General features: G+C 35.3%; 1 protein-coding gene across 1 annotated transcript; it reads right to left on the bottom strand.

The window, feature by feature from the left end:
• Positions 1 to 2,777: 2,777 nt before the first annotated feature.
• On the bottom strand, positions 2,778 to 5,203 carry LOC131079499 (uncharacterized). Its single transcript, XM_058017456.2, has one exon. It carries the CDS (start codon positions 4,283 to 4,285, stop codon positions 3,389 to 3,391), a length of 897 nt encoding a protein of 298 aa, XP_057873439.2. The 5' UTR covers positions 4,286 to 5,203; the 3' UTR covers positions 2,778 to 3,388.
• Between the last annotated feature and the right edge of the window lie 16,264 nt (positions 5,204 to 21,467).

Below are 21,467 nucleotides of genomic sequence, written 5' to 3' on the forward strand. Positions count from 1 at the left end.
AACCCACATTTGAGAATGAAAACTAACATCATGATTCAGATTTATTGGATATTTTACTCATCGTATTATAGTTCACTACCACAAGCATTTAAGATTCAGATAAAAATTCAACATCGAATTAGTGACATTGTATCAAAGTAATTTACATAATCAAGACTCAATTTGTATAGATTTTAGAATTACAAAATATTTCAAAAATTTGACGACTTAAATCAACCACAGGATTAGACATCATAATCCAATGATAGCAAACTACATAATCATCTTATAAATAAGATGACTGAATCTGAACTTTCTATATTGTTCATACACATGCTCTACAGTATGCGTAGTACATATGCAATCAAATTCAAACAGTTGAAAACAATTTTTTAGTCACTACAAAATTGATTTTCTTCATAAGTTGAACTGCTTTGTTGGGAAGTAGACTAAAGCCCAGGAGAGTCCTTCATACATTCCTTTTCTCCATCAAATGCAATAATAGATATATCAAGTTCCCTCTGAGCTTGAAGGATTTGCAAGCAAATTGTCCTTCCTATAACCAGATCAGGAACCTTTTGATACCCAATTCCTAAACTTTTGTCCAAGACCAGTGCACTTTTAAGAACTGTACAAGCCTCCAAATAGGACCAAAATTGTTTTATTCGGTCTCATCCTTAGCCTCTCTGCTAGAGAGATGTTTCATTTTTTAAGGATCTAGGAGCTTTCATATATTTTTGCTTATGCTGTTCAATAGATGATTCCTTCACAAGGAAATGCTTCTGATCCCTTTCCTGCAGCAGGTGAATTCTCTGTGTGCTTTCTGACATGCCTGAAACCATAATTTAGATTCTGCAAATATGCTAATCTGGTACAAGCTTGAGAGGGGAATGGAAAAGCCAGTAAACTTGAAATTAACTCAATGCATAACCAATTTTATCACTCAAGTCTCCAATGCATTGAAAATAAGCGTTTCTGTACATACGCTGACCATAACACCACAATTTAAAAACTTCTATGCGTTAAAGGCTCAAAGCTAACTGCAATTGAATTATACAATCTTTGAGAAGGTTAACAACCACTGCCTCAAAATTATGAATATGACACCGCAGATAAGCACTTCTTAGTTGTATTAGAAGTATGACATGATTCTGCCGTCAGACCTTGGAAATGGATAGTGACCAATATCTCTCACATTGATGTCATGTAGCATCCTACTAAAGTCAGTCCCAGTCCATGCAAATGTAAACAGCTCTTTAGAAAAAGTACACTCCAAACGATCACAATTAAATAGGGCAGCATTTCAATAGCTATTTATTTAAAAACAAGGATTACAGAATTGGACTTGGGAGACAAAATAATTATATGCAGCAAAGCAAAACTGAAGCTGAGCTAAATTTAGGAACAATCGCAAAATTAAATGCACCAATGACGAAACCATATTGATTTGCATAGAACTTTGGGGCATTTGTTCATCACTTTTACAGTACATGAAGGCAGATTAGTCTACCACAAGTGTGCTGTATTTTTTAACTCACCAACAGGAGTGGCACAACAGAAAGCCATAGGCCTGAGTAAAACATGATAATGTGATGCTATTTATGCTCTTTTAAAAAGGAAATTTATTAACTGCATGGTATGTTTCATATAAAAATGGAGAATGTAAAAGCTTGTAATTTCTTATTTCTGTATTGGAGGAGTTCATTGGATTAACAGGTGTTTTGGCTCCTATAAACCTTTTGAGTCTGTATAATCAGGCCTAAAGCAGTATTCAATGGTAAGGGTCGATCTTGAACAACCTTGCAAAAACAGATCAAAGATCATTCAGATAAAATTATAAAAATTTTAAAACAGAGAAATTTTGTTGAATTCGGTTAAAAACTGGAGCATAAGTATTCGACAAAATGAAACAATTATATGCTCATTAAGTACAAATGAATAAACTGTACAAATAGGCACTGGAGTAATATACTGTAAATCAGGGCAGAAAAGAAGCAAGAAATATTTCATTTGCTCTACTGAAATCCATCTCCACATCCAAATATATTTCCTTAAATAAACATAAATAAACATACTAAAGCAGATACAACTAGCCACGCATTTGGTGATCCCTTGGTGCCCCATTCACTTGATGTGATAAATGCAAGTCCGACCACCATTCACATCGATACATAAAGGTACAAACTTAAGTATTGTCATTTTTTACAAAGCCATCTAACAGAAGAATTATAATATAAACCAAAGACATTTTATTTGAAAAGTTCCTATCTGATAAATTTATGATTGAAATAAGATGCATGTTTATTTAAGTTGTTCTGTGTTCAAGCAATAAGATTCGCAGCTCCTTCAATGATGACAGCCAAATATATAAACTATCAATTTGATGGGAAAAGCAAAGAAAATTTTAGACAATTCATAATTTGAAATGGAGCATTTTAAATCAAATTTAACCAGCTTTCATCATATTATGTCTTTTCAAAATGTAAGGGACTAATTTGCTACAGCAGGTCAATGCTCAAAAGTTGAAAATCCACGGAGAACATATGTAGTTTGTTAGGGGTCAACACAGTCCAACTTCCATTTACTCCAAAAGGTTTAAAATAGTTAAAAAAAAGCTTCCTTGTAGTCAAGAATGGACATATTGCATGTACTTTCAATAATTCAATGATGATCAACTGTAGTTAAGGAGTAGATTCTAAGTTCAATACATCACCAAAATTTCAAAACAAAAACAAAAGTTATAAAAATAATTTGAAATTTCTGTCCTGGCAAGTGCAATTTCATTATTTACTCAAACCAAAACCAAAGTTGCTCCATCAATGATATTATCTAGCATGAACGGTTACAAAAATAAAATAAAAAATGTCACAGAACTGAACTGCTATCAAATGTGATTTCTGAGCTTGCTTCAGCCAAAACTAAGGTTGCAACATCATAAATATCATGGAGCATCAGCGGTTACAACTTCAGGTGCAAACAGGAAATCACACAAGACAACAAATTTCTCTAGATATTGGAAATGGACTAAGAAAGCTTCCAATGAGCACTAGCAATCCAATTAATGCAATCTGAAATAATCACTCTGAGTACTTATATCCTTTTCCAGATTCATCTCTGCTTAATAAACAGCCTGTAGATGAAAACCTTCCATGGTTACGGCGAAGAGACATTACCTATTATTGTGGATAGTAACAATCTCTCGGAAAACCAAATTCAACTTCACAAAAACCCCAATAGCAGATCTATTTAATTGACAAGGTATATTAACCATCACCAAATGCTATTTAACTTATTAAAAATTCCCACCTTGCAGTTAAAAGCTATGACTGAAAGAAATTCAGGTCAGTTAAAAAGTAGGAAAGGAAATAGAACCCCATGTAATATCAATGATTTGTAAGTCAAGACCAGTCTACTCACTCTTCCATGCGTACAGCAATAAGGAAAATCCTAGACCTCTAGACTCCTCTTTAAGTCCCTGAGTAGTCGGCAGAGGCAATATGGAAGAAGATGAGAGCTTGTACCATGATTTCTCGGTGGAAAGGCCAGTCTGAAACATGAACACTGCATTGCCTACACTGGGGTTAAATAGCCAATTATGCACATCCCAAAACACTTCAACAGGAAGTCCATCAATCAAAATGGTTTGATTGCCTCTAAATTTCCACATCAGATGTTTAACCTGCATAACCATCTTTCTGTCAATATGAACAGAAAGCCTAGGCTCTCTCAAGCCTACTGTATGGCACTCAATCATGATGTCATGAGGTTGCCCATTATCAGAAAATTGAGCCGTTGTGTTGTACACTTTCTTACCAAAAACATGTTCTTTCTTTGAAATAAGAATTGTTTCACCAGAGGGGGGGCTTGCATGAGTCTTCTTATAGGCCTCCTTGGTCATATCACCAAGCAGAAGAGCCATTTCAGAATCAGAAACTACAGCTAAAAAGTAGCCCTCCAAGGGCTCAGGACCAGATCCGTACTTGGCAAATGACAGGTCCCAAAATACATCAATTCGTCCGGTGCCCACCTCAAAACTCCTAGACCCCTTTTTCTTTGAAAACAGCCAAGGCTTCATATCCACTTTACAAGTCATGCCAGGGCATGACTCGTCATCTACATTTACACTCAGACCCTGACCCATCAGATTTTTGCACCATGTGACTGTGATTAGACGAGAATGGTCCCCAAGTTTGGCTTGGTACACACATGTTACCAGATTCTGTGTCATCCTACTGTTGCTACTGCTAGTAGATGACTCGGTGACTTGCACTCCATGTTCCCCGAAACAAGAAGGAAAATCCCTCATTTTTACAATTCAATTTGGCTTTTTAAATAATTTTAATTATGAAATCAACGTAGTTTTCTTACCCGATCACCTGAATCTCCATGCTTCCGTCATCAATTTCTGCCTCTTTACTGTAGCCACCATTGCGAGAACATATTTCATTTGACTAATAGAATTTGTTTCTTCTGCAAAGTATCCTCATTTTATATATTAACATTCAGACCAAAAGAAGTCATGGACTTGACCTTCCCAAACACGCATTTCTGAATTTCAACAGAATGGGTCAATCCGAGGAGAATGACAACCTGGATGACCAAAAGACGGAATTCTTTGAAGAACCCAACATGGGTCAATCCAAAAAGCCTGGAAATCCAATCCTGATGGGTGAAAAGTGAGACACAGATGAATTCCAAATAACACTTTGACGAAATTTTAGGTGGAGCCAAGATGGATCAATCAAAATTGTTAAACCCAAATCAGTTTTCCCTTAAAAATCAATCTACGTCAGTATCCAAGTGAAAACATCAATCCAATCAAATCAAGCAATGGCAAGTGAATTAGAAAAATCTGGATCGAGACAGACAATGCATAACCAAGAAAATGACAAGTTTATAGAATGCGGGCAGTTCAACATTCTCCATACCCACTACAACCGTGCTGGAGGAAGAGACAAAAGAGTATTCATAGTCCTTAGCCTTGTCAGGCCTACACAAATGCGAAGCTAAGCTTAAGCTATACGGCAAAAACTTACACAGGTGCGGCACAAGATATGCCGGACGGTTGTGGTAGAAGAAGATGATCATGTGAGCATTCCACCTCACACACAAAACCCCGCCAAAAAAGAAGAAGATGTGCTGAAAAGGCGTTAACAGAACTGCCTTCCAACAAGAAAAAGTTTAAAAAGGCATCTAGTAAAGGCCTTTTCCTGAGCTCGTCACATGCAACCAAGGTCCCAACCCACTTAAATTAAATGATAGTCCTTCCTCAACTGTCCTTATTGTCCTCATAACCCCTTACCTTCCGAGTTGTTTCCGCTTCTCTTATGTTTAAAAACATCTTTGTCAAGAGGTGCCCCCACAATAGCAGGATGAGAAGCCAAAGAATAAAAAATGCAATATGATTATTATAATTTAATAATAATTTTTTAATAGATATGTGATATATATGAAAGAAGTTTTTAGAGAATGACATGTCTCGATATCTTTAAATAATATTGAAATAGTGAAATTTGTATATTCATTAATGATATGAAATTTGTATATTCATTAATGATATCAGATTTCTACAATCTATAGTTTGTCATGTAGATTTTGGATTAGATTGTATAAGAGTTTTTTGCGTCAACGTTTTGGAGCACGCTACATATTCCATCATCATGATAGTGCATATCCATATCAATTTTCATTTAGTTTTTGGTCTATTTTGAAAGAATATCTTACTATAATTATATGGTGATATGTAGCACATTTTTGTGTTTAAGTTTGGTTCACTTATGGATCCCCATCTATCCCCATTTATTCTCATTTTCATGCACTTCCATACATGTGGTCATATCTGAATCCCATATGCATTTATTCCCACACATACACATCATTATCAACCTAAACTTTCTCACACTTGATGGGATCCTAGGTTATTTCTTCAATACACGAGTGATCTTGGATGATGTAGAATTGACCCGAAATTCAAAATTTTAAATTCAAATCATTGATTCTTGTTTTTTATGACTAGTTATTGGGAAATGGTTTGGTACATGTTTGTGTGAGTATTAATCATGTTTGTAATGAACTATAATTAATTAACAAGTTTTTTTGCTAAATTTCCTAAGTATTAAAAACACAAACTAGGAATATTCATTAGGCAAGGATGCCCCCTTTCTCCCGTGCTATTTGTTATTGCATTTGATGTCATATTTTACTTACTTAGGGACTCCTCCTACTCCTCAAGGATTAAGAGCATTTATTTAACCAATAAAGAGGCCTAATTAACATATAATTTGTAAATGACACTACACTCTTTTTGAAATTAAAGGAGGCCAACATGAAATGTTTACTTAAAAAGTTGAATCTATTATGTGAAGCCTCAAGAGCCACGATATCTTCAGCTAAATCCATTTTGCTTGGATGGGATGAAGCCCCCCTTGTGGTGCAATAAATTTAATTATCAATGGGGTGGTCCCTCAAAAGTAGGTAAGATACCTTGGTATCTTGTTGCAGTCAATGGTTGTGGATCAAAGGGAAAATTGAGTACAAACTATATAAATGGAAAAAACAATACTTGTCTTTGGTCAGTAGATTGCAGGTCTACTTGAAGATTCTCTCTTCTTGCAGTCTTTATTATGATTTAGTTTGGATGTTCAGTTAGGCAATTTCTATGGTCTGATGGCAAAGGCAATAGGAAATGTCATTCTATCAAATGGTAGTGGTGCTACCTAGGCAAGAATATGGGTAGTTTGGGTCTTAAAGACCTCAAATTGCAGGGAATTGCCCTGGCTATGAAGTGGATTTTTCATGTTGTGGATGGTAATGAGTCGTGGAAGGTTCTCATTAGGAACAACATCAAGTTAGCAGTTCCCAAACATGCCAAAACCTGGAAGTTGCTCCCCTTTACTGACCTTATCACTGGTAAATTTCATGTTTCCCCTACTATCTCTAATGTATTTAAGACTATATGGAAGGCTTGGGATTGCATTAGAAACCTGACATCACATAACAAAATCAAGAGTGACAAATAGCACCTTATGTGGGGAGAGATCTATTTGGTGGAACCTCTCTCACAAAGGAAAGCCTCTTGCTCTTCTTTCAGGGGTGTTCGACTAAGAGTTGGAATGTGAAAGGCATATTTTGCTAGACAGTTCTGATACCGGAAGAAAGCTGAGAGGGGGGGGGGAGGGATGAATTAATTTTCTTACAAGTATAACAGTTAATACAAATTATAAACTTTATATCAGAGCACAACGAAACCAGCACAATGAAAGATAAAGCATGAAAGCACAGTACACACAACACCAATATTTTGACGTGGAAAACCCGGTAAAGGAAAAAACCATGGTGGGAAACCCTACCCACAATTAGATAATACTTCTGCAGTAGTATGTGAAATAATTGCAATGGGGATTGCACTTGCAATCAGGTCAACTACCTAGAGCACACTGCTCATCACAAAAGGGAAGTCTCACTAACTTACAAACACATTGAACTACAATCCGAAAAGAATGAATTGTGGAAGTAGCATCTCCTAATGCTTGATACAGTTCCAGTTAAGCACAGATGTCTTCCCTGCAACACCAAATTCTTCACAACCTTCAACTGAATGATATATCACTATTCGTACATAAACCTTTCTCTGATAATGCATACATAACCATCGATCTCGAGATTACATGAATAAGTCACCTATAAATACAATTCATCAACCCTAAACCTATAAACCCATAATTACAAAAATTACATCACATCATATCACCGGACCAATATTATGATTTACATTACATAGCATGGACCTAATTCAAATTCCCAAACAATTACATCCGTCGAAAATCATGCTAAGACCAATCTCCAACACATTTCACCAACCAGTAGAAACCCTTAGTGCAATAACACAAAATAATCAACCAAATCCAAATAGGACCACCAAATCAGCATGCCAGCCAATGTGAAGCCACCAAACAATTAGAACATGATCAAGCACACCTTCAACGCGTTAGAAACCATTTCCATAAGCTAGACCAAAATCACTTAACCAAATCATCAAGTATCACCAACCGGTAAAGCTAACTGGTACCAAGAAATATCAAGCGAGAACATAAGCTATAGCTTCCGGAGCACCAAATCATGAACCAATAGAATATGACAAGCATATAGCCAACTTGAATAAGCATCTAAAACTGAATCCAAGGATCTGATCATACTAGATCATAATCACATCCAAAACCAAGACAAATACCAAGTCTAACTGGGATAGGTCCAATTGGGACAGCAGAACCATATCCAACCGGGATATAGTGTTGACATCAATGACAACACTTAACTAAATCCAGCACATTGCCAACAATCTCCCCCTTTGGCATTGATGGCAACATTGAATGTGTTGGTATTTTGGTATGGTTTTGTCATTGATGTCAACACCTACTAAACTCTTATCAACTCTGGCACTTTGGAGAATCAGCAACATTCACCGGCAAGTAAGTGACTCATGCATAGTCATCGGTATTTGGTACACCGACAAGATATAATGATCACCGACACTTGGAATGATATGAAAAACACATGGTTATGTCGAAGACATCGTTTGGACATCTTGTCCTGGAGTTTTGTTCATTGGTATATTCATAGTTGCATATTTGTTGTTACCGACAAATAGGTCTAAGGTTACACTGGTAGGTTTATCTTTTCCAGATCAACATGGCACGCTATGGAGATGATTAATTATTGTTGTAAATGCATTAAGCCGACACGTTCAATCGATTATTGCATCGGACATTATATTGTTTGTAAAATGTTTTTATTGTAATATCTTGTAGAGCCGACCTACTAAAATTGGTCTTAGGTTATGGCATAAATGTAAGATCTTATTTGTAAGATCAAATGTGGAATGCGAAGAAGTTTTTTGTGAAGGTATATGCGAGAATAAGCAGAGCTATACACGCAGACATCATTTGAAGATTGAAGGAGGGTTTTTGTGAAAGAATATCAGCATTACACCAGTACTGAATCTAGCATATGAAGATGCTATTTTGTGCAATATTTAACCATCCAACTATAGTCAGTGTGACTCCCATTTTGTGATTGAGCAGTGAGCTCTAGGCGGTTGGCCTTTCTGCATGTGCAGACCCCATTTATATACACTTACTATCTGTAGTAGTATCATCTGATTGTGGGTAAGGTTTCCCACCGTGGTTTTTCCCCTTACAGGGTTTCCACGTACAAATATTGGTGTTATATATTGTGGATGACTTTGTGTTTATGTTTCATGCACTAATCCTTACCGGTATAGTAATTAACTGTTAAAACTGTCTACCAGCATATTGAACTGGTTTACCGGTATTCAACATTAAGTTGTTTTTGGTTTAATTTTATTTGATAACTGATTCACCCCCCCCCCCCCCTCTCAGTTGTCTCCGAGACCTAACAATTGGTATCAGAGCCTAGTCCTCTTTTGCAGAAATTTAACAGCTTGAGGAGATCCAATGTCTACTAATTATTTTAGGAAGGATAGTCCTAAACTTGATGGAACCAACTATGGGATATGGAAGATCAAAATGGAGACACATCTAAATTGCATTGGAAAAGACATTTGGGATGTTACAAAGAATGGTTATACTGCTATTGTACAAAGTCAGCCTAGTCCAACTAACTTGACTAAAGATGAGGAAAATGATTGCAAAGCAAGAGAAGCACTTCTGAGTGCATTATCAGATCAACAAATCATGGGACTATCAAATAGGTCTACTGCTAAAGCTATTTGGAATCATTTGGAAACACTGACTGAAGGAGACTCCACAGTCAAAATTGCAAAACTTGAAAGCTTCCGAGTCAAGTATGAACATCTGAAAATGGAAGAAGATGAAAGGATTTCTGCTTTTATGGAAAGAGTAAATGAAATTGTTTTGGGTATTAAATGTTGTGGAGGAACCTTAAGTGAGGATGAAATTGTTTTAAAAGTTTTAAGAGGATTGCCACTAGCATATAAAATGAAAGTCACTGCTATAAATGAGTTAACAACAATGCCTAATACATCAGTTACTAGGGATACATTGATTGGGAAACTTTTAGCTTTTGAAATTGAAGAATTTGGTCCTGTTGCTACTATAAAGACAGATTTGGCCTTTAAAGCATCAACATTGTCTGCTCCATCATTTGACAAATCTGATTGGAAAGCCTTTTATGCAAGAGAACTTGAAGAAAGTAGGAAAGAAAATGAAGAACTTGAAGAACTTGAAGCACTATTTGCAAGGAAAATGCCTAAAGGTCCAGTTGGAAGTAAGTATGAAGGTAAAGCACTGTTTAAATGTTTTAACTGCAATAAGATTGGTCATATGGCTTCAAGATGCCCTGATAGACATGCTAGACTAAGAGAAGAAGCTAGAAGAACATACAAGCCTAACCTTGAATATCAAAGATACAGATTTAAGAAGAATAAAGACAAATCTTGTTACATTGCTGATGAAGGTGTGACTGATGATTCTGATGAGGATCCAGTAGACAATGGATGGGTTTTTGTTGCTATAAAAGAAGATCAACCGACACCTACTGCTCAACCGGTAGTACAGGCCCTAGCAGCTAAAGTTGAAGTAAAGGATGAATGGATCATTGATTCAAGATGCTCACATCATATGACAGGAGACAAAGGTAAATTCTTGAACTTTCAAGAATACAATGGAGGCTTAGTGAGATTTGGAGATGACAAAGCTTGTTCAATCAAAGGTAAGGGTACAATATCTCTTGATGGTAAGCATAACACTGACAATGTCTACCATGCTGAAGGATTAAAGCATAATCTTTTGAGTGTTGGTCAATTAGTTGAGAAAGGATTTCAGTTACAATTTAAAAATGGAAAATGCAAGATCATGAATAGAACTAGTTTGGAAATTGCAACTGGTAATTAGACTAGTGGTAATATCTTTCATTTGAATAACAATGAAAAGACATGCTTAATTGCACATATAGATGAAAGTTGGTTATGGCATAAGATACTTTGTCATGTAAACTTTGATTACATGGTAAAGATCAGTACTACTAAGGCAGTTAGAGATTTACCTAAAATTGTCAAACCTCAGAATACAGTATGTAAGGAATGTCAATTTGGAAAACAAGTTAGAGCTAGTTTCAAAAGTATTCCAGAAAAATCAAATAATTCTCTTGATTTGATTCACATTGATTTATGTGGTCTAGCTAGAACTAAAAGCTTACAAGGTGATAGATATTTCATGCTAATTATTGATGACTATTCTAGAATGTGTTGAGTTACTTTTCTCAGAGAAAAATCAAAAGCACTTGGAAAGTTCAAACTGTTCAAAGCAATGGTAGAAAATGAAACCGATAAGAAAATCAAATGTTTAAGATCAGATCAAGGAGGTGAATTTACATCTAAGGAATTTAATACATTCTGTGAAGTGAATGGAATCAGAAGACAGCTATCAGCACCTTGGACACCACGACAGAATGAAGTTGTTGAAAGGAAAAATAGAACTATCTTGGATGCAGCAAGAAGTATGTTATCAGAAGCAAACCTACCTCATGTATATTGGAGAGAAGCAGTCATTACAACGGTCTATACATTTAACAAAGTTCACATCAAAGGTGAAATCGGTAAGACCCCTCATGAACTATGGTTTGGTAATACTCCTACTCTTAAGTATTTCAAAATTTTTGGAAGTAAATGTTATATCAAAAGAGATGAGTATATTGGCAAATTTGATCCTAGAAGTGATGAAGGAATATTTCTTGGTTATTCATCTAAGAGCAAGGCATATAGATGTTTCAACAAAAGATTGCAAAAAATTGTTGAAAGTACAAATGTAAAGATTGATGAACAATTCAGAGGAACTTCAAGGTATATAGACTCTGAACCAGCAACATAAATTTGACAAATGAACCTAGTCTAAATCCACTGGTACAAAATGAAGATCCAATTACCCCGGTATCATCTGAGGATTCCACAGTAATTGAGGAACAACAACAAACCAAGACACCTCGGTATGTAAGACTGAATCATTCTGAAGATTAGATAATTGGAAACAAGTTTAAAGGAGTTATGACAAGAGGAATATTGGCAAATGAAGAGGTAGCCCTATTTCTCAAATTGAACCATCATCTGTTAATGAGGCATGTGAAGATAAATTTTGGATTAAAGCTATGGAAGAAGAATTAGAACAAATTGAGAAAAACAACACTTGGACATTAGTTCCCCGGCCTAAAGATAAAAATGTAATTGGAACCAAATGGGTATTTAGAAACAAACTTAATGAAGATGGTAAGGTTGTTAGAAATAAAGCAAGACTAGTGTGTAAGGGATATTCTCAGAAAGAAGGTATTGATTACAATGAAACCTTTTCACCGGTAGCTAGAATTGAGGCAGTCAGATTATTTTTGGCTTTTGCGGCACACAAGAACTACAAAGTTTATCAAATGGATATTAAATGTGCATTTTTGAATGGAGATCTTGAAGAGGAAGTATACATTGAACAACCTGATGGATTTTCTTTGGCAGATGACAATGATATGGTTTGCAGGTTAAGAAAAGCTCTGTATGGACTAAAACAAGCTCCAAGAGCTTGGTATGCAAGATTGGATAAGTATCTTTTAAAGATTGGTTTTACTAAAGGAAATGCAGACATCAATTTATATTATAAAGTAACTAATGATGACATCTTGATTATAGAAGTATTTGTTGATGATATAATCTTTGGAGGAGAAGATGGATTATGTAAGGAATTTTCTATTAAAATGCAGCAAGAATTTGAAATGTCTATGATTGGAGAAATAAAATTCTTTTTAGGATTGCAGATTTCACAGACTGAAAAAGGTATATTCTTGAGTCAATCCAAATACTTAAAAGAGTTACTAAAGAAATTTGGGATGGAGAACTCTAAACCAGTAAGCACGCCTATGACAAAAAATGACAAATTATCACAAAGGGATGAATCTACACCTGTTAATCCAACTAGATACAAATCTATGATAGGAGGTTTACTGTATTTGACACAAACCAAACCTGATATTTTGAATGCAGTATGTATTGTTTCAAGATTTCAAAGTAATCCTAGAGAAAATCATGAATCAACAGTAAAAAAGATTATCCGGTACTTACAAGGCACTATAAATCTTAGATTATGGTATCCTAGAGATGAAAACTTTGAATTATGTGCAAGCACAAATGCAAATTGGGCAAGAGATGTGGATGATAGAAAAAGCACCACCGGTGGAGCATTCTTTCTTGGAAACCGATTAGTTTCTTGGTTGAGTAAGAAACAAAGTTGTACATTTTTATAAACAGCAGAATCAGAATATGTTGTAGCAACAACTAACTGTACACAGGTACTATGGCTTAAGCAAATGTTGAAAGACATAAAGGTAAAATGCAAGGAACCTATTACTATCTACTGTGATAACACTGCAACAATTGATATATCTAAGAATCTGGTATTACATTCTAAAACCAAACATGTTTCTATCAAACTGAATTTTCTAAGGGAAAATGTTGAAGCAAAGGAGATAAAACTGGTTTATGTGAATACTAAAGAGCAGATTGCAGATATTTTCACTAAACCTTTGCCTAAGGAGACTTTTGAATATCTCAGAGATTAGCTTGGAGTCATACCACCACCAATAGAGACTTAGACAGTTGATGATTGTCATCAACCAGCAGAATTAACAGAGAAATATTTTATTCCGGTCTTTGATGGGAAGCTACTTCTCAGGGGGAGTAGTTGGTATATTGAATTGATTGGTATTTTGTATATGAACTTGGTTTTATTGTAACTTTGGCATTTGATGTCAAAGGGGGAGAGATTGGTATGGAAAAACTTTGAGAAACACAAGGAAAACACATGTTGCTCCTAGGGGGAGAGATTGTTGTTTAGGAGAGGTTATTACTCTCTGTATCTGTATTTTGATTTTTGTTTATGATCTTTTTGGAGATTGTTGGTTTTTGGTACTTGGCATTTCTGTTTTGGCACTTTGATGGTTTTTCCATCTTATGTTGCCATCAATGCCAAAGAGGGAGATTGTTGGTATTTTGGTATGGTTTTGTCATTGATGTCAACACCTACTAAACTCTTATCAACTCTGGCACTTTGGAGAATCAACAACATTCACCGGCAAGCAAGTGACTCATGCACAGTCACCGGTATCTGGTACACCGACAAGATATAATGATCGCCAACACTTGGAATGATATGGAAAACACATGGTTATGTCGAAGACATCATTTGGACATCTTGTCCTGGAGTTTTGTTCATTGGTATATTCATAGTTTCATATTTGTTGTTACCGACAAATAGGTCTAGGGTTACACCGACAGGTTTATCTTTTCCAAATCAACATGGCACACTATGGAGATGATTAATTATTGTTGTAAATGCATTAAGCCGACATGTTCAATCGGTTATTGCATTGGATATTATATTGTTTATAAAATATTTGTATTGTTATATCTTGTAGAGCCGACCTACTAAAATTGGTCTTAGGTTATGGTATAAATGTAAGATCAAATGTGGAATGCGAAGAAGTTTTTTGTGAAGGTATATGCGAGAATAAGTAGAGCTATACATGCAGACATCATTTGAAGATTGAAGGAGGGTTTTTGTGAAAGCATATCAACATTACACTGGTACTGAATGTAGCATATGAAGATGCTATTTTGTGCAGTACATTCTTATTGGATTTAACCATCCAACTGTAGTCAGTGTGACTCCCATTTTGTGATTGAGTAGTGAGCTCTAGGCGGTTGGCTTTTCTGCATGTGTAGACCCCATTTATGTACACTTACTATCTACAGTAGTATCATTTGATTGTGGGTAAGGTTTCCCACCGTGGTTTTTCCCCTTATAGGGTTTCCACATACAAATATTGGTGTTATGTGTTGTGGATGACTTTGTGTTTATGTTTCATGCACTAATCCTTACTGATATAGTAATTAACTATTAAAATTGTCTACCGACATATTGAACTGGTTTACTGGTATTAAGCATTAAGTTGGTTAAGTTTTTTTTGGTTTAATTTTATTTGACAACTGATTCACCACCCCCTGCCCCCCCTCTCAGTTGTCTCCGGGACCTAACAGAATGTGAAAATCATCCAAGTGCCAAGGAATGCCAACAATCTCCCAAAGACTGATCTGAAATATAACTCCCCCTTAGATTAACTGATTTTCACATGAGCACCATCTCCCCCTTTGACATCAACAACAAAGGATGGGTATCGCCAAACAAAAATACTGAACCGAACAACTTACTACTCCCCTTGAGCAATAACAACACTCATCAACCCAGATCAGAAAATATGTCTGACAAGCTGACCGGATTGATGCATCCCTCCATCTCTAAGTCTCTTATGGAGGGGTGGTAACCCCCAACTGATCTCTAAGATATTCAAAAGTATCTTTAGGCAATGGTTTTGTTAGAATATCCGCAATTTGTTCCTTAGTAGGCACATAAACCAATCCGACTTCCTTGGCTTCAACCTTTTCTTTCAAGAAATTATACCTTATAGAAATGTGTTTGGATTTGGAATGAAATACTGAATTCTTTGACATATCAATAGCACCAGTATTATCACAGTGAATAAAAATAGGCTTATCATAACTTACCCTTATATCCTTCAACATTTATTTCATCCATAAAATCTGAGCACAGTTAGTTGCAACAACTACATATTCAGCTTCAACAGTAGATAATGAGTGCATGATTATTTCTTGCTAAGCAATGAAACCAATTTCTTCCCAAGAAAGAATGCACCACCTGTAGTTATCTTTCGGTCATCCACATCTCCTGCCCAATCAGAGTCTATATAGGCACATAGTCTGAAATCATCATCCTTTGGATACCATAACCCATAATTTGTTGTACCTGCCAAATATTTGAATATCCTTTTAACAACAATATCATGAGTTCCTCTAGGATCTGACTAAAATCTAGAAGCAATACAAACAACATTCATTATATTAGGTCTAGTCTAAGTTAAGTAGAGTAATCCACCAATCATTGATTTCTATCTACTTGGATTTACTCTAGGAGATTCATCATCCTTTGACAATTTGCAATCGGTTATCATAGGAGTACCTATAGGTTTAGAATTGTCAAGTCCAAATTTCTTAAGCAATTCCTTCACATACTTAGTTTGACAAATGAAAATACCTTTATCAGTCTGAGTAGTCTATAAACCTAAGAAAAATTCCATCTCTCCAATCATAGACATTTCAAATTCATTCTTCATATCATCAGCAAATTTCATGCATAAACTTTCTTTTCCTCCAAAAATGATATCATCCACAAAGACTTCAATGATCAGTATGTCATCAAGTTCAATCTTATAATATGAGTTACTATCAACATTACCTTTGCTAAAACCGAGCTTAGAAAGATATTTATCTAATCTAGCATACCATGCTCTAGGGGCTTGTTTCAATTCATATAAAGCTTTCTTCAATCTACAAACCATGTCTTTGTCTTCTGATAAAGAAAATCCATCAGGCTTCTCAATGTAGACTTCTTCTTCAAGATCTCCATTCAAAAATGCACATTTGACATCCATCTGATATACCTTGTAGTTCTTGTGTGCAGCATATGCAAGAAATAGTTTTACCACTTCAATTCTTGCAACCAGAGCATAAGTCTCATCATAATCAACTCCTTCTTCCTGTGAATAACCTTTGCAAACCAATATAGCTTTATTTCTCACAACTTGACCTTCCTCATTTAATTTATTCCTAAAAACCCATTTAGTTCCAATAACATTCTTATCTTTAGGCCTAGGAACCAATTCTCAAGTCTTATTATTTTCTATCTGATCTAGTTCCTCTCCCATTGCTTTCATCCAATTCTCATCTTTACTTGCTTCAATAAAAGATTCTGGTTCAATTTGAGAGATTAAACATACCTCTTTAGCGGCTCACCTTCTTCTTGTCATTACACCTTTCCTTTTATATCCAGTGATTTGATTTTTAGAATGATTCAGCTTCACATGCCTGGGGGGCTTAGGATTGTCTTGACTTCCTGATTCTTTCTGCTGTTCAATAGTCACTATGGAATTTTTTGATGTTACCAGAGCAATTGGATCAATATCCTGAACTGATTCTTGCACTATCAGTTCTGATCTGATAAATTCATCTTCTGGTCCATAGTCATATGATCTGATCTAATTATTACCTTGCTCATCCACCTTGACATTTATGCTTTCCATAATCCTATTCAATCTTTTGTTATAACATATGTATGATATTCTCTTAGTAGAATAACCCAAAAATATTCCTTCATCACTTCTAGGATCAAATTTCCCTAATGTATCATCTCTTCTAATATAACATTTACTTCCAAAAATTCAGAAATATCTGACAGTAGGAGTATGACCAAACCATATTTCATAAGGAGTCTTACCGGTATCACCTTTTATGTGTATTCAATTGAAAGTGTATACCGCAGTATTGACAGATTCTCTCCAATAGATATGAGGTAACTTGGCTTCCATCATCATTGTCCTTGCAACATCAAATATAGTTTTGTTCTTCCTTTCCACTATTCCATTTTGTTGGGGGGTTCTAGGTGTAGAAAATTGTCTTCTAATTCCATTTTTCTCACAAAATTTGTTGAACTCACCAAATGTAAATTCACCGCCTTGATCCGATCTTAAACATTTTATCTTCAATCATGTTTTTGTCTCAATCATAGCTTTGAAAATTTTGAATTTCTCAAGAGCTTTTGATTTTTTTCTCAAAAATGCAACCCACATCAATCTAGAATAGTCATCAATAATCAACATTAAGTATCTATCACCTTGAAAACTCTTAGTCCTTGTCGGTCCACACAGATCAGTATGAATAAGATAAAAAATTTCATTAGATCTATCATGTATGCTTCTGAAGGAAGTTATAACTTGCTTACCCATTTGAAATTATCTACATACTGGATTATGAGGTTTAACAATCTTGGGCAAATCTCTGACAACTTGTGTTGAACTGATCTTCACTATGCAATCAAAATTTACATGACACGTCCTCTTATGCCATAACTAGCTTTCATCAATCTGAGCAATCAAGCAAGTCATCTCACCAGAGTTCAAATGAAAGATATTTCCTTTGGTCTGAGTTTCGGATGAAATCTCCAATCCAGATCTATTGATAATCTTGTATTTTCCATCATTAAATTGCAAATGAAATCCTCTATCCACCATATGACCTACACTCAAAATATTATCCTTCAATCCTTCAACATAATAAACATTACCAGTATTAGTCTTACCATCCAGGGATATTGTTCCTTTGCCTTTGATCCTACATGCCTTGCTGTCTCCAAATCTGAGTAGTCCACCATCAAATTCTTGTAGAGTTAGGAATTTCCTCTTGTCACTGATCATATGATGTGAGCAACCACTTTCTATAACCCATTTATTCTTCTCTTCAATTTTAGCAGCTAAAGCCTTCTCCTTAGTATGAGTTGTATCAATGACTGGTTCCGGAGAATCATCCTTGATAGCAATAAAGACCCAATCTTTACCGGAGCTTCCATTACTAGATCCACTTATAGGTTCATCATCATCATCGTCAGTAGCACTGGATTCATCATCACCAGCATAGTAAGATGATTTATCCTTATTCCTTCTAAATCTAGGTTTGCTATGATATTCCAGATTAGGCTTATAATTCCTCATAAATCTTTCATGATTCCTAGCAGCTCTTTCAAGACATCTAGAAACAAAATGACTAATCTTATTGCATGAAAAACATTTAAAAGGTACTTTTCCTTCATACTTACTTCCAATTGGTCCTTTAGGGATTCTTCTAGCAATTAGGGCTTCCAACTCTTCAAGTTCTTTGTCTTCTCTCTCAATGTCTTCCAAATCTTTGGCATTTAACTCTTTCCAATCTATCTTCTGCTTATCGGAGGCAGATGTTTTAAATGCATTTTCTGTCTTAGTAGCACTCTGATCTCCAAGTTCCTCAAGCTCAAAAGCAGTCAATTTCCCAAATAATGTATCTCAGGTAACATGGGTACTTGACATTGTCTGGAGTTCATTAATTGCAATAGCTTTCATCTTGTAAGTCAGAGGCTAAACTCTCAGAATCTTTAACATGACCTCATCCTCATTAACCGATCCACCACAACATTTGATTCCCATGAAAATCTCATTCACTCTATCCATGAAAGAACTTATCTTCTCATCTTCTTCCATTTTCAAAGTTTCATATCTCCCCCGAAAACCTTCAAGTTTTGCAATCTTTATTGCTTGGTCGCCTTCATAAAGAGTTTCAATCTTAAGCAAGATCTACTTTGAAATCTCTTACTCTATGACATTCAATAGATTATCATCAAATAGGGCACTTAACAATACTTCTTTTTCTTTGACATCATTTTCTGCTCTCTTATGTTCATCAACAGGTGTCAGTGTTCCAGAATTAGGATCATGAGGTATATACCCTTTCTCCACTATCTCCCAAACTTCAGCTCCAAGACATCTCAGATGAATTTTCATTCGCTCCTTCCATATTTTGTAATTTGTACCATCAAATGTGGGACTCTCCTTCCGGTAGGGATCAAATGTGGGACTCTCCTTCCGGTAGGGATTAAATAATTACAATGGGGATTGCACTTGCAATCAAGCCAACCACCTTGAGTGCACTTCTCATCACAAAAGGGAAGTCTCACTGACTTACAAACACATCAGACTACAATCCGGAAAGAATGAACTGCAGAAGTAGCATCTTCTAATGCTTGATATAGTTCCAGTTAAACACAGATGTCTGCCCTACAACATTGAATCCTTCACAACCTTCTGTTGAATGATATATCAATGTTCGTACATAAACCTTTCTTTGATAATGCATACATAACCATCGATCCCAAGATTACATGAATAAGTCGCTTATAAATATAATTCATCAACCTTAATGATAAGGTCGGCTAAACCCTAAACCTATAAACCCATAATTACAAAAATTACATCACATGATATCACCGGACTAATATTATGATTTATATTACATAGCATGGACCTATTTCAAATTCCCAAACAATTACATCCATCGAAAATCACGCTAAGACCAATCTCCAACATGTTTTCCCAACCGGTAGAAACCCTTAGTGCAATAACACAGAATAATCAACTGAATCCAAATAGGACCACCAAATAAGCATGCTAGCCAATATGAAGCCACCAAACAATTAGAACATGATCAAGAATACCTTCAACATGTTATAAACCATTTCCATAAGTCGAACCAAAATCACTTAACCAAATCATCAAGTATCACCAACCAGTAAAGCTAACCGGTACCAAGAAATATCAACCAGGAACATAAGCGATAGCTTCTAGAGCACCAAATCATGAACCAATAGAATATGACAAGCATATATCCAACCTGAATAACCATCCAAAACCGAATCCAAGGATCTGATCATACCGGATTAGAATCACAGCCAAAACCAAGACAAACACCAAGTCTAATTGGGATAGCAGAACCATATCCAACCGAAATACAATGTTGACATCAATGACAACACTTAACCAAATCCAACATATTGCCAACATTTTTTTTTTAATAATATCACCATTAATGGATAATTATTGTCCTAGAGCTCTCTTAGCCAAAAATACCATCTTCCAAATTCTAACTGGAGAACATATTCTATTTTGAAGAAGGCATGTTATGGTCTCCTTAATAATTGTTCCTCAATGGAGGACAATCATAAGTTTTTCAAATGGATTGATGGTTCTCCATTGATGAACACTGGGGCTAAAGCTGTCTATGTGGCTTTATGTAGCAATTTTGAGTTAATTGATCATCTTAATAATGTGTGAAATTTGAACTGCAATAATATGGATCGACTGAAAGAATTTTCCTATTTATGGGGCAGTAATTTTATTTCCCAAAAAGAAATGTTTTAAATGGTTATTTAATCTGCACATGTTACCTATTAAGTATAAGCAACAAAGCACTAAAATCTGCAGCATATGTAGAATTGTTGAATTTATTGCTCATATTTTCTTTGAATGTGTTGCGGCTAAGGAAATATGGAATATTTTTAACATTGATCTCTTATAGTTTTCCTTTCAAGATGTTGTTTTTGGATTCATTAAAGGGTAATTTATTTTGGTTTCTTCTTTCATTGAGATTTTATGGTTGATATGGTCTCTTAGGAATGAGAAGTTTAAAGGTAATGCTAGAAATACTTATCTTAAGTTGTCATTAATGTCAAACCCAATGATCCAAACTGGTCCAGATATGTTGTAGAACAGTGGAAGATAGGTATGTATGAATGATTCTTACTACAAATCCCAATTGTTGATAATGTATTGCAGACATGTTGATTGCTCCAAAAATATGTATTGCCAGTATGAGAATACATTCACCTTGATATGAGAGATTTGTTGTTGGTTGTGGAAATTGGTTTAATGCTCCAATCATTCATGAAGTTGAATAACATGCAAATAATTTATTTTAAAAGTGTAGTTACCACATTTGTGCTTTGATGCAAATATGGTAGTGC

This window comes from Cryptomeria japonica, chromosome 4 (assembly GCF_030272615.1).
Source record: "Cryptomeria japonica chromosome 4, Sugi_1.0, whole genome shotgun sequence".
Lineage (NCBI taxonomy): Eukaryota > Viridiplantae > Streptophyta > Pinopsida > Cupressales > Cupressaceae > Cryptomeria > Cryptomeria japonica.

Excerpts from the sequence above, each read along its gene's own strand:
- LOC131079499 (XM_058017456.2), bottom strand. The coding sequence starts at position 4,285 with ATGAGGGATTTTCCTTCTTGTTTCGGGGAACATGGAGTGCAAGTCACC.